The 14,436-nt window shown below is 53.2% G+C and overlaps 1 protein-coding gene across 1 annotated transcript; it reads left to right on the top strand.

The window, feature by feature from the left end:
- Positions 1-431: 431 nt before the first annotated feature.
- On the top strand, positions 432-13,375 carry LOC308224706 (trimethyllysine dioxygenase, mitochondrial-like; the record flags this gene model as incomplete). The annotated part of the gene is made up of 10 exons (XM_080624879.1): positions 432-617; positions 1,440-1,535; positions 2,115-2,273; positions 4,036-4,213; positions 5,111-5,287; positions 6,018-6,297; positions 7,341-7,460; positions 10,908-11,144; positions 11,952-12,090; positions 13,244-13,375. 10 exons carry the CDS (start codon positions 432-434, stop codon positions 13,373-13,375), a joined length of 1,704 nt encoding a protein of 567 aa, XP_080481005.1.
- Between the last annotated feature and the right edge of the window lie 1,061 nt (positions 13,376-14,436).

Consider the following 14,436-nt stretch of genomic DNA (forward strand, 5'->3'; position numbering starts at 1 on the left):
CATGCCCCTGTTTATTGGCCCCGGTTCCTGCACTTCTGGAAGCTTCTCTCGCCCAGTTCCAGGAGTGACTGACACAGCAGTCAGTCAAGAGAAGCTGCTCCAGGCCCCTCCCCATGACTTCCCTTTCTGCCTTTGGGGACCTTCTGTCGATGCATTCTGTCTCTGCCTTCACAGCCACAGAGCCCGAGCGAGGAAATAGCCGGGCATATGAGGGCAGGGAGGGAAGCGAAGGCCATGCGCGAGCTCACGCTACAGCTTCCCAGACGCAGTCTTTAGAGCTGGTTTCCAGGATGCAGGGGTGTCGGTGGGCACTGCACCGGGGCAGCAGCGACAGCGGTCCGGCCCGGCCCTTCCCGAATCTCCACGCTCATTCCGGGGCCTCGGTGGTGGCCAGGCCCCCTTCCCCTTCCCGTTGACACCAGCCTGGGTCCATGGCACGGGCAGCGGAGACTGGCGGCTGTGGCAGCACCACCGTTACTGAGATCGGTGCTGCCGAGCCAGAGAACTCCAGCCTGACGCTGAATCTGCGCAAGCGGAAGCTGGGCAAGAAGGTGGAGTGGTCAAGTGACACCGTGGACAACGAGCACCTGTGCCGCTGTTCCTCCAAGTGCTGCTGTGTGGGGGTTGGAATGTATTGAGACTGCCAGAGACCAGGCAGAAGGGGATGTAGAGTGCTTGAAAGCGCTCGCCATGCCTGTCCTTTTACAAGCAAATGGGGCAGCGGAATGGGAAGGATTCCAATGGAGCCTGATTAAGGAGATTCGACGTGGTGTAAAGGAGTCTGGGCTCCACTCACCATAAATGAAAGGTCTCATTCAGTCAGTTTTTAATACCATCTTGATGCTTCCCAATGCCTGATGCACTTTGGCGCAGATAATATTAACCCCGACTCAACATATGATGTAGCAGCAGGCTTGGAGGGATACCTGTGAGCGTGTTGCCACAGAAGATGTGGGGCGCCAGCAGGGGGATCCCCGATAAGGTATCGGGCCCAATGTTCTACTGGGTGAGGGACCCTTTCGTGAGCATAATGTACAGTTGTGGATTGTTAGAGAGGCTCTGGTCCACGGACAGAATGAAGCGTTGAAAGCCATGTTTAGCCTTCCTGAGGGACATGGGGGTGATTCAAAGTCCTTCGCCACTATAAAACAAGAAGCTACCAAACCATATATGAGGTTTATTGACCGGCTAAATGATGTGTTAGAGTGACAGACTGAACACCCTGAAGCCCGTCAAGTTCTTTTAAAGAAACTTGTGGTAGCCAACACTAATGTCGATTGCAAAAAGATCCTTGATTCGCTACCAGCGGCTAATCCTGATGCAAATATCCCCCAGGTGGTGGAGGCTTGTAATGTAGTGGGAACCCAGACGTGGCAAATGCAAACTGTGACCCAAGCCTTTGCCGCTTGTCAAGTACAGGGGGCTTGTTCTTCCTGCAGCCAGATGGGCCATATGAGATGGGACTGCCCAAAGGGCCCCCGAATATCCCCAAGGCGCGGAAAAGGCAGGCACTATGCCAATCACTGCAGGTCAAGGTACGACAAGGAGGGGAAATTCCTACCAGAATCCCTGGTGTAGGGAAACTTGACACCGAAGCACCAAGGGGAAGGGCGCGAGGATACCAAGTGTTCCCCAGGGCCCCCAGGGCGCGTGGATAGGGGTGACAGCAACCAACTCAGGGCAGCCAGCCGAAGCAGTGCCAGGTTGGACTTGGCCCCTCCCAGTCTACACACTTAGTAGATTCAAAGCCTGTAGCTATACCCACTGGAGTACAAGGGCCCCTGTCGGAAGGACAAGCCCCGCTCCTGGGACGCTCCTCCACCACCCTTATGGGCCTGTTCGTGCTGCCAGGGGTAATTGATGCGGACTATAAAGGGGAAATAAAAATTACGGTGTGGACCCCTCAACCCCTGTGTTTTATACCAGTGGGATCCCAAATCGCCCAGCTCATCCCGTTTTTTGCGATGCAGGATGAGAATCAAAAAACTTTGACTGATTCCCAAAGACTAGAGAAAGGTTTCGGCTCCACCGGGGTCCCAATGGTTTATTGGACTGAGGACTTAAAACCAAAAAGACCAATGTTCAGCTGTAAGGTCTGTAATTCCGTCAATCAGGAAATAACTGTCAATGGTCTGATAGATACAGGCGTGGATGTTACCATCATTGCGGTCCAAGATTGGCCTCTGCATTGGGATTCGGAGCCGGCCCAGACCTCGGTGACTGGGATAGGCGGCCACATAAGTCCCTACCAGAGCAAATCTCTGATACTAATTGTAGGTCCTGAGAACCGAGCGGCAACGCTTAAGCCTCTGCTCCTCCCAATTCCGGTGACACTGTGGGGACGAGAGGCACTATCCCAATGGAACGTGCGGCTACAAAATTTTATCTAGGAGCCACTGATGAGCAGCTTACCCTAAAACTGACATGGCTTACGGCTACACCTGTCTGGGTTGATCAGTGGCCTCTGACTGCAGAAAAGCTGTGACATCTCAACGATCCTGTGAATGAGCAACTGCGGATGGGACATACAGTTCCAACTCAAAGCCCTTGGAACACACCGATCTTTGCTATCCAGAAAAAGTCAGGAAAGTGGAGGCTTTTGCAGGACCTCTGGGCAGTAAATGCTGTTCTGGAAGACATGGGCCCTTTGCAGCAAGCCTGCCCTCACCCACTGCTATTCCTCAGGACTGGCCGCTCATTGTTATAGATTTAAAAGATTGGTTTTTTACAATTCCACTGCACCCTGACGATGCTCCGCTTTTTGCCTTTTCTGTCCTGTCAATAAATATGGCTGAGCCTAGCAAAACTGTATCACTGGACAGTTCTACACCAGGGAATGAAAAACAGCCTAGTAAGGCTGTTATATATATAAATATACTTCGAGAGCTCTGCAATCTTCAGCTCTGGAGTGGAGAAGCAGGTGGGGCAGCCACAGCTCCAGTGTTGAGAAAGCATGGAGGAAAATCACAGGTCTTCGATAAGGAAAGCTCCCCGAGTCTGTGTCTCCCCAGTGGTGCCACATTTCTGTGCATTTGAGACCAAAGCGCTGTTAAATCCTGCTGGGTTGAGACCTGCCCTCCAGGAATGGATGACCAGGACAGGGTGCTCTGTGTGGCTTCACATCTTAATGCTTGGAAGGTTTTGCCCTTGAATTGAGGAGTCGTTACAGATCTCCCTCTGAGAAATGGTCCCATGATCTCCAGGCAAAGATTAACCCTGGTTGGATTCTCTTCCGTGCTGGTGGTGTCCTTCAGCGGCAGCAGAGATCCTCCTCGTCCTCCTCCTCAGTGTTTTGGTGCTCTTCTAGAACTGACCTAATCCCTGGTTTCCTCCAGTTCCTGTGCCTCTACCCAAGGTCACTTTCCCTCTGTCCTATAGCTCTGTAGTTCTGGCCAGGAATGGGGAATTCAAAGTGGGGAGGCCAGAGAGAGGCCAAGACCTGCAGCAGATGAGGCTTTGGCAGCACGTTGCAGTCCCTTCTGGAATTGCTTTGCCTGGTAAATCCTGGGCGTTCATTTGTTTCCCAGGACTGTTTTCTGCTGTGATTTATGGGAGTCACAAAGCAGGAGACACCCTGTGTCTGTTGCTGCTGCATTGGATGGGCTGAGGTTGGTGAGAGAGCTCCCTGAGCCCCTGACAGTTCATTGCTGTCGGTGAGTGATGGGCAGGAGCTGGGGGCAAGCAGGGCTCACGTGCAGCACCAGCTTCCCTCCTGCTCCTCTCCTGCCCTTATCCCAGAAAGGGGGGGAGGCCAACAAGAGAGAAGAGCCTGAAAATGGGCCTCCCAGCTCTCATCAGCCTTTCCTTTGATCCCACCCACTTCTCCCCTCCTCAGTGCACGAGCTCTCTCTCACCTCTTGTGTCCATCAGTGGTGATTGTGGGGATGAGTCCAGCTTTCCCAGAGTGCTGCCAGTGCCTGGCATGGGGATGTGGGGCTGGGGCTAGGCTGGGCAGCAGCAGCAACCCCCGTGTGTGTGTGTCCCTGTGTGTGTGTCACCCCCTGTGTGTCACCAGTTCTGTCCCATCTCTCCCAGCAGCTCAGGATGTGGCGTCAGAGGCTGGTGGGGCTTCTCCGGCTGTGTGGCAGCTCCAGCCCTGCCTTGCTGCGGCCGCCCGGTGACACCAGGCCCGTCCTCGCTGCTGCCACTCGCTGCCACCACACGGTGCCGGAGTCCCTCAAGTGTGCCTGGCAGTTACACCACGACCACCTCGGTACGTGCTGGCTCCCGTGTCCCTGCTCCCAGCCAGTCCCTGGGAGTGATTTCAGTTACCTGTGTTCTTCTGAAATGGGCTGTGCTAGAGGGGTGCACGCTGGTCTCTGTGTTCCATGTTCCTTCTGGGAATTCCCAAAGGCAGGACTGACTTTTGTCCTGGGTTTGGAGGTGACTTGGCAACCGAGGCACAGATTTCCCCGGGACCTGTTTGGTCTGGTCCAGCCTCTGTCTGCTGAGGCCAGTTAGATGTTGGTACTTGGGTCACTCAGAAGCAAGGGGAATTGTTTGTTCTTTTATCCCACACAGTGGCCCCAAGAAAGGATATTGTTGCTTTCCCACTGCAAAGTGACCTTGGATACTTGGATTCAGAGCTGAGTGGGACTCGAGCAGGAAGCGCTCTCCTCTTTTCCCTGCTGGCTCCCCCTTCTGAAGGGCTTTGAGCATTCCCAAGCTGTCCTGGAATGGAACGAGGAGGAGAGGCTTTAACACTAAATGGATATCAAGGCCTTGCCTCAAGGTCTTGGTGGGGTTTGTAGCCTTTGTGTAGCTTGGATGTTGGGGTGATTATTTGTTTGACTCTTACCTGTATTACTGTACTGGGATCTGCAGCTAGGTTATGTACAGCTCTGAATTTACTACTTGAAGAGAAATGAAAGAGGTAATTACGTGAGCAGCATGTTAGCTCTACTCCTTCCTGCTGCAGGGTGAGCTAGGTAAGAAGGGAGCCCATGGTGAGCTCAGTGACAGCCAGGCCTTCCATGAAGACACTGCGTAGTGTGACAAACCAGCTGTGCATCCCCTGTCAGTCAGTGGGATCCTAACCTGTGGGCTCAGTTCTGGGTGATGGTTCCGCCTGTTGGCACCAGTGCAGCTCTGAGCCCGGCCTCCTCTGCAGAGCTCAGGTACGCCAACACACTGATGCGGTTGGACTTTGTGTGGCTGCGGGACCACTGCTGCTCCGGCTCCTGCTACAATGCCAAGACCAACCAGCGCAGCCTGGACACAGCCAGCGTGGACCTGGCCATCAAACCTAAGGCTGTGCGAGTGGATGAGACCACGCTCTTCCTCACCTGTAGGTAGCAAAGCGCCTGCTCCATGGGTTCTGGGCCACCAGCCCTGCTTGGAGGGAGCCTCGGTGATGGATCCTGGTCTTAGGTGTGCTGGGAGAGGACAGCCTTGTCTCTAAATCAGTAGCTGTTTTGGGAAGAGATCTGGCCCTAAGCAGATTTTAAACAGTTGGGGTTGCTGTAACATGTCTCAGTCTTAAATGTGTGGCTGTGTTTTCCTCCCCCTCCTCGCCAGCCGTTTTTGGGTAGAGATGTGAGTATCTTCAGTGTCTGGTGTTTCACTGGTTGGTTTGAACCCAGCAGCAATGCAGGGAGTGAGCAGACTGGTCAAGAAACGGTTGGGTTCCTTTTTCCTGCTGTTTGAGCGGGTATCCCTGGTCAGAACTCACGTTTTCTGTCCGTCCTTCTCAGTTGCTCTCTCCCTTCTGTTGTAACTTACCCTTAGTTATGGGCTGGTCTTCAGTGCTCAACTTCCTCATGGAGTTCTGTCAGCAAAGCCCAGAACCACTGAAGTTGAGGCCCTTGGCTCTGAATTTGGCTCCTTGCAGCAACAGTGATGCTTTCAGGACTTGTAGCCTGAACCAGACATTAGTGTGGGTGGCATCAGGGTGTAAAGAGTCTGTCACCAGACAAATTAACAGGGTGAGGACTGTCTGAGGCTGGTGGGTGTGCTGATCATGACCTGGGGCTGTGGCATGCACTGGTGGTGACTGTGACTCTGGTCCCTCGCCTCAGGGCCGGATGGGCACGTGACGCGCTATGGGCTGGAGTGGCTGGTGAAGAACAGCTACGAGGGGCAGAAGCAGCAGGTGATGCAGCCCCGCATCCTCTGGAATGCTGAAATCTACCGGCAGGCCCAGGTGCCCTCTGTGGACCGCCGGAGCTTCCTGGAGACAGATGCGGGGCCGAAGGAATTCCTGCAGAACTTCCTGCTTTATGGCATCGCTTTTGTGGAGAATGTTGCGCCCACCAAAGAGGACACAGAAATCGTGGCAGAAAGGATCAGCTTGATCAGGTAACAGGGGCTGCCCTGGGAATGCCAGTGACAGCTTTGTCAGGAGCTGTGAAGGGCAGACTGCTCAGCTGGTTGGGAAGGTGCTGCTGCCTTGTCCTGTGTGTCGTGCAGTGTGGTCTGGTTTGCAAAGCAAACATCTGAGTCTTCCACAGCCTTGGCCACTGTGCTGGAACCGAGCTGGAGTGTTGCACTGTGGGATCTGCCTCTTCCTGGGTGAGGGCTGGATCATGAGGCTGTGCAGCTGCCTCGGGAGCGTGTGGTGACTTTTGTGACAGTGGGGCTGTGCACAGAGAGGAGGAACTGGAGGAAGTGGCCTGTTTGGGAAGAGCAGAGCTTTGCCCAGAGAAGCATTTCCTGTTATGACTTGGAAGGTCAGGAGGGCAGCCGTGGCCCTGGGAGCCAGGGAGATCAGAACCAGTTTGTAGCTCTCACTGAAGAAAAACAGTGAGAAATGTTTCTGCTGTGTTTAAAACAGCCCAACAGCATGGCAGGACAGGGTTTGTGTTTCAACTCTTGTCCAAGCTGCAGAAACACTTTGACTTGCCTTACGCCGCTGGGAGAGGAGGGATTGCTTCTAATGAGTAGAAATAAATAGAAATGAGGGGTTCCAAGGAATATGCAGGCAGCTTTTTGCTCCAGGTACCCTCCCCCTTAGCCCCTGAGCACAGTTTGTCCCTCTGTCTGTCTCCTTCTGTGCATGTTGTAGGGGGGAAGGTGGCAGAAAACACAAGATCCTGAGAACAGAAGCAGGCTTGGTGGTGGGTGGGTGCAGGCAGGGGCTGGCTGTGCCCTGGCAGCTCCTCGTGCCGCTCAGGGGCTTCCTTGGTTTGACAGTTCCCATCAGTCTTTTGGGGAGGAGAGTGAGAAGTTGAACACTGGAGGAGGCACAAGAAGCACCAGCTCTTGGCAGTGTGAATGTTGTTGTTCTGCTTTAATTTCCTCTGTGCAGAGGCTGGAGGGGAGTGACCTCAAAGCAGGAGGGGATCTGCTTTCCCACCCGCTGCTCCCTCAGCCCATGCTGTAACTGCCTGTCCCTTTTGCAGGGAGACCATTTATGGTAGGATGTGGTACTTCACCTCGGACTTCTCCCGGGGAGACACTGCCTACACCAAGCTGGCTCTGGATCGTCACACAGACACAACCTACTTCCAGGAGCCCTGTGGGTGAGTGCTTCTGCTGGGGCTGTGCTGTCTCCAGTGCTGATGCTGGGATGTACTTTGATTCAGAGACAACTCCAGGAACAAACTTGCCAACAAAGTTCTCAAGTTGACAAGCAGGTGTGTGATGTACTCTAGCAGGGGGCTTGGACTAGATGATCTTTTGAGGTCCCTTCCAACCCTCGGGATTCTGGGATTCTGTGATTCTTTATTGCGGCGCCGGCAGACACGGGGGATAGCTCCCCCTAACGCGTGTCCCCGTATTGCTGCACAAGCCGTCCTTATACAGCCGCTGGGCATACATACATATTCATGAGGCTACGGATGGACTACATCGTTTTCTAAAAAGTTCCCCACATGCATACAAAAATGTGGTGGTGGTCTCTGAGGGTCGTTTAATTCTTCCAAGAATCTTCATCACTTCTGGCAGCCTTTGAAGCACCCAGTAGATGTTTATACCAGCTTAATTGGTTTGTTAGCACCAGAGACACAATAGTCCTCCTATCCTCCTACTTACCACTTAGTTTAACTGCAGCCCATCCTGGAAACCTGCCATTCCCAGATACTCCTTATCCTTGTGTCCTGTTCTTCTAGCCTGTTTTTCTTACACTCATTTTGTACTAAGGTCATAGGGCCTAAAACTACGTCAACTACAGCGGTTTATCTTACACAAGAATTCTCAGTATGTTCTCTAGCTGTACGCTATTTTTTTTCTGTGTGTCATGCACCTCAGTAATTTTCCATTGCTACTGTTACAAAGCCGTCAAACTTAACATTACTTAAAACTGATTCTAAACGTTTATATGTTTCATTTTGTAATTTTGTGCCCCCCTTGTCTCAACTTGCACTGGTCACTCAGCAATTCCAGGTCGTGTCTGATCCCTGTGCAGTGGCGGAAGTCTGTAGGTCACTTTTCCCTATGCTTGGAACTTCTGGGGCTTCCAGAATGCAGGCAGTGAAGGACTTGGCTGTTAGATAGTGACTGCAGCTTGGTATTGCTGTGGTTCAAGTAGCCCTTGTAGTCACAAAGGTGGCTGAATGCTGTGGTCGTTCCTGTGCTACCCTGAAGCTTCTCTCACAGTCTCTTCTCAGAGCCTCTGAGGTGCCACACAGCATTTGTGGGGGTGAGCAGCTGGGTTGAGGTGTCTTTTGGGTACATGTGGCAAAGCAGAGCTTCCCCTGCAGCAAGCGCCCCTCATGAGCTGTTGAACAAAGCTGCTGCTGGACAGGTTTGCTTTGCCTTACCCCTGCTGATTGGGGCGAACCCTCCTCACCCTCATCGGGCCAGCTGTGCGGGCTGAGGAGCTTCGGGAGAGGAGGGAGAGCAGCTCCCCTTGGCACAGCGTGGAGAGGTACCTCAGAGGCCCTGCTCACCTTGCTCTGCACCAGTTCACACAGGTTGGGGGCTGCATTTTGGCAGGGTTGCAGCCCTGCAGGTGGGCAGAAGCCAGGCTCCCCCAGCTCACACCCTTCTGTGCTTTAAAAAGCGTTTTGTAGCTGCAGCATTGGTTCACAAATGCTGTTCTGCAAACTGCTCTTCTGGTACAGCCTTTGGGTGCGAGTTTGATACGCAGCTGGAGGCGGAAAGGCAGCAGATCAGGGGGAAGTGCAAGAGACTTCAGGCTTAATTTCTAGCCTGAGTAGTGTTTTTGTCTGCTTTTATCTGAGTCAAGAGGGGAAATAGCCTGGGGGAGATGTGTGGAGGTAATGTGATCTCCTGCAAATGAGGCTGCAAAGAGAAGTCACCCAATCCACACCTCCTGCCCCGGGGCAGGATCAGCTCTTCCCAAGTGAGGCTGTAACTTGCTAAACACCCGAATGGGAAAGGTCTGCAGTGCAGAGCTGGGAAAGCAGAGGGGGACTAAGAGGGGAGATGTGTTGACTGCAGGTGGATCTCAGAGCAGCCTGAGCCCTGTCTGTGCCCTGCCGGGCAGGAAGCTTTTGGGAAGCAGCTCGATGTCAGGAGCAAAGTCAGTGGATTTGATTGTGCTCTGTGCAGCTGAAGTACACAGAGCACAGGTGCTGCCCCACACTGCATGTGGTTGGCTTCTCTGTTTCCAGTTAACAGCTGAGTGCAGAACCCATGGTTTGCAGAGACCTGCCTGGTGTGACCTGCTTGGCTGACTTGGTTTAGGAGCTCACAAAATCTCCCCCAACATCAAATAAGACCAGCACTTCAGCCTTCAAAAGGGCTTTGATGTGACTGCTTGGTGCCAGAACTATAGAGCTCATTAGCTCTTTTTGTATCTTTCCTTTCCACTTGGAAGGGTTCCTTTCAGGTAGGGAACCTTCCATCTGCAGCCAGCTGAAGTGCCTCAAGCAAGGGCAACATGGGCTTAATTAGTAGAGCTAACCATTGATGCTTGTAGTTCTGCAAAGCCAGAGTTGTGCAGGAAGAACATGAATTTTTGGCTTTCCTGATCCCCCATCTCTGCCAGAAATTCTTTCTTCCCAGCCTCTTCCAGACTTGCTGCCAAAACGCTTGAGTCTTTGACCTGCTTCTGAGTGAAATGAGGTGTTTTTCAAGAAAGATGGGTTCATTTCAATGTCTGCTTCCTCCCCACTGCTTTGGCTGAGACCTGACAAGTCTCAGGTTAAGTTATTACAAAGGGTAGAGGATAGAAAATCCCCAAGCTATGGGAAAGACTGCAACTTATTATCCAGCTCCTCAGGTACCAAAGAGCCTGCCCAGAGAAGAGGCTTCTTCAGAGCCCTGAGCTGCAGGAGGAGGTTGTTGCCTTTGAGGCACAGAGTGGCCTTTGCTCCAGTGCTCCTGCACTGACTTTGTAAAGGGTGAATAGAGCACCCAGGTGAAAAGGTGTTGGTGAGTGTGGAGCTGGGAGGTGCTGCCCCATCCCCTGCTGTGGGACTGGGTTCAGAGGCCCTGAAGGGAGAGCAGAAGGTAAAGGCTTTCCCAGAAGGTAACAGTTCATTTTCTAACAAGGGGAGGTGGCTGGAGGCAGCTCCTGGGTGTTTGCTCCTAACAGCGCAATGCCCACCTTGCTTGGACAGAGGAAGAGGGAAGCTTCGGAGAAGTAATGGAAGGACAGAAGCTGAGTTGGACGGTTTCCCACTAGGGAGGGATGTGCCTGTAGGTAAGATGCTCGCTGGGGACTCCTCCAGGCTTTCCAAAGGGTCTTTAATGTGTTGCCCTGTGGGAGACCATAATGTTTGTGCCTTTGAATGAGAGTCACCCTGGACACCCTCGTACTTCCTGACAACTCCAAAAGTACAACCAGCATTTCTTCACTGTCCTCTTGTTCTGAGTTGGTGTAGATTAGGCCTTAAGAACCGGCAGGCACAGCTGTTAATTGCTGGTCTGTCTCCATTCCCTGGCAGGCCTCAGTGAAACCAGAAGGGTGGCTGCATCCACCTACACCTGATGGGGAGCACTTTGGCCACGGGACAGGCAGCCAAGGGGTCTTCATGCTCTGGTTTCTCTTGCTCATGCAGCATCCAAGTGTTCCACTGCCTGAAGCACGAGGGCACGGGTGGGCGGACGCTGCTGGTGGATGGTTTCTATGCGGCAGAGTGGGTTCTCCAGCGTGCCCCAGACCAATTTGAGCTGCTCACCAAGGTCCCGCTGAAGCACGAGCATGTCGAGAGTGTGGGAGACTGCCACAACCACATGATTGGAATTGGGCCAGTTCTCAGTGTCTGCCCCTGGAACAATGAGCTTTATCTCATCAGGTAACACCCATGTGAGGCCTCTTGCTAATGGGGAGGCAAGGGGATTGTGGTAGACAGGGGAGGGGTTTCAAGAGGTATCCCAAACTGACACCTTCTAATGGAAGGTGCCCCTGCCCAGGACAGGGGTTGGAACTGGATGAGATTTAAGGTGCTTTCCAACCCAAACCAGCCTGTGATTCTATGAAAAACCAATCTATACCTGAGGGGCAGGGGTGAAGCCGCAGGGACAGCCCATGTTTCCTCCTGGGCTGTACACGGCTGCTTTAGAGAATGTGTCAGAACCACCCAGACAAGGATGGGTGTCAGTGCTGAGCTCTGGCTTTTCACTCCTCTCATCCTCACTTCAGCTCCATGCCCCCATCTCTTTTCATTTGAGAGGCAGTAGGATTCAGCCCTTCTTTGAAAAAGCCTCTAGGAATCAGCCTGGCATACAGGGAGAGTGTGGACTGCACCACTTCCAAAGGAAATTTGGGCTGCTTTCTGGAACGCCAGCCTGGCTGAGTGCAGGAGCCTGTTCAGCACTGCTTTGCACTCTTATTCTGACAGCCTGTGGCCTCGCCCTGTGCTGCGGCACATCCTTCCATAGGACACCAGCAAGAACAGTTTTACACTTGATAGTAAACTCCTTGCTCCCAGTGCTGGGTATTCTCCTGCCAGTCCTGCACTTGCAGTGTAACCTCTCATGTCATCTCTCTGGCCTCCCTTAAATACTGCCTGGTCCCCCAGGCTCCTGCGGTTCCCTGTGCGAATACCTGGCTGTGCTCGTGGAGCCATATGGGCTGTCTCTGTCCTCTTCTTTGCTTGTAGATACAACAACTATGATCGTGCTGTCATCAACACGGTGCCGTACGACGTTGTGCACCGCTGGTACGCTGCTCACCGCACCCTCACCACTGAGCTCTGGAGGCCAGAGAACGAGCTCTGGGTCAAACTGAAGCCAGGCAAGGTAGGGCTTGGAGCTGGGAGACTCGCCTGGGTTTTGTGCAGGGAGGGAAGCATGGTCCTTTGGATGTGCTTGCTGCCACTAAGGTGACTGCTTCAGGCAAGCTCCACATACTGCAGCTTTCTTTGCAACTCTTCTAAGGTGATCTGTATTACAGTGCTGGCGTCTGTTGCAGGGGGATGTGTTCCTCCTGTTCTAAACGAATATGAGCTTCCAGGTAAGGTGGAAATGTTTAGTTCAAACCCTGCCTCAGGGCAAAGTTGGGCCCAGCTAGAGGAGAGGAGAAAGATCTTCTCAGTCACTGCAGTGAGGATCCTCAGAAGCAGAGGGGCTGGGAACACCTGGTGTTCAACCTCAGACTTCTTCCAGAAGAAACTTCCAGTGTGATGGAAATACAGAGGTGTAGGAAGCTGAATTTACTTCAGCTCTGAGGTTATCTTTGAACCCTCACATTGGCAGTGAGTCACAGGAGAGCTGGGCAGTGTCCCAGAAGCAGCTAAGATGCCTTAGCACACCTTGGTATTGGAAGGAAAATGCTCTGCCCTGTGCTTTGAAAGGCTGATGCTGGGTTCAGCATTGGAAGAGCTTGAAGAGCTGGAGCCAAGGTTGTAGACCTGAAGGTGTTGCAGTGCATAGCTTCTTCATTCAGCTGTGTGTGCTTGAAGGGGTTTTATTCCTTCAGGCCTAGATTCAGCCTGAGCCCAGGGCCCCAGAAATGAGAGGATCCAGCAGGGAAACGGATGATCTTAGAACCGCCCCCCCCTTCTGTTCCTGTTGATGCTGGGGGGAAGTGACACTCTAGAGGCAGGAGATGGCCCCTCTGTTGCTGATGAACTACTGCCCAGCCTCTCCAGTAGAAAAGCAAAGAAACAGCCCGTAATGTGACTCTGTGCTTTGCTAGCCCTTGTGTTTTAACTCCTGGTGAGCAGCAGAGCAGAACTGCTGCTTCAGGTAGAGAGCTGTGCTAGATCCCATGAAACATCTGGCTGTGGTCTTGTGCTGTGTGACAGTGATGAGCAGGAGTGGACATGCCCACCCTGGCAAACCCTCACCTGCTCTTCCAGTCTTGAGGGGCCTCCAGCTTTCAGACCTGTCCTGCCAGAGGGTGCTGGCCGTGGTGGCTGCCCTGCTGATGGCCTCCTCTCTGCTCCTGCAGGCCCTGTTCATAGACAACTGGCGTGTCCTGCACGGGCGGGAGGCGTTCACCGGGTACCGCCAGCTCTGCGGCTGCTACCTGACGAGGGACGATGTGCTCAACACCGCGCGCCTGCTGGGACTGCAGGCTTAGCCCGGCCACGTGCACGGGGCCCTGCTGGTGTCACCCCGGCGATGTTGCACATACCTCAAAGCCCTCCACCCTCTCTGAGCCATTCCCGGTGCCTGCTCAGGAGAGGGAGCAAGTGGAAGCCAAAGGAAGTTGTGGGAGCTCTGCGGGACCCTGTTCTGCCTTTGAGCACAGCCACCTCTTGCTGTCTGCACCCAGCCTGCTTGCTCCAGCCCCTCAGACTGTCTTGGCTCTGCCCAGGAAGGGCTAATCACTCCACGGGAAGTGCTCCTCCAACCAAGTGCCTTCAGGATCTGGACTCTGCATTTATCCCTGCTGTTCAGCCTACTGCCAGCCGGAGTTCCAGGTTTCTGGATTGTTTTCTTCAGCAGAGCAGAATGGAAATCTCTGGGGCTTTGTCTCACCCCAGGCTGGACTTCAGCCCTTCTAGAGAAAAGGAAAACCTGGCCCCTGTTTGATGTGAACATGCCACTACTCAAACTGAGGGGTGCTGGCAAATTTCAGTGGCTTCTTAAACATACCACATACCCCAAGAGCAGTGACTGATACAAGCCATGCTGCTGGAGAGGTGGCCTGCAAAGGGAGAACCCCCTCTTGGGAGGGTTTTTCTGAAGAGCTTTAGGTTAGAAGGAACAGGGGAAGTAGCAAGAGCTGCATGTTGGGAAGGAGAGCTGTGTTAGATGAGGGATGTAGGTCTCGTGTTTCCTTGACTTCCAGTAACGCCGTATGTGTGTTCTTGTGCTTGAATTGAGGGCGAAGGCTCAGCAGCCACAGGATTTGCTGTCAGATCTCCCCCTGTGCCTGCTCCTTCACCTTTCCTGAAGAAAGGCTTTGTGTAAGGTTGTCATTTCACCAGCTGCTGGATGGGGCTGACCAGTTTGGGTGGTGTTTTCACCAGATCCTCCTGCGTATGGAGGCAGTGAACACAGAGGTGCCTTTTGGCTCCGGCCAGTTGGGGGATAAACTGGTCTAGCACATCAGAGGGATTCAGTGTAAAGAAAAAGGGCAGATCCTCCTGTTATTAGCGGAATGCTAGAAACATGGGAATTTAAGAACCAAGAGGG

This window comes from Psittacula echo (assembly GCF_963264785.1).
Source record: "Psittacula echo genome assembly, chromosome: 8".
In the NCBI taxonomy this organism is placed as follows: Eukaryota; Metazoa; Chordata; class Aves; order Psittaciformes; family Psittacidae; genus Psittacula; species Psittacula echo.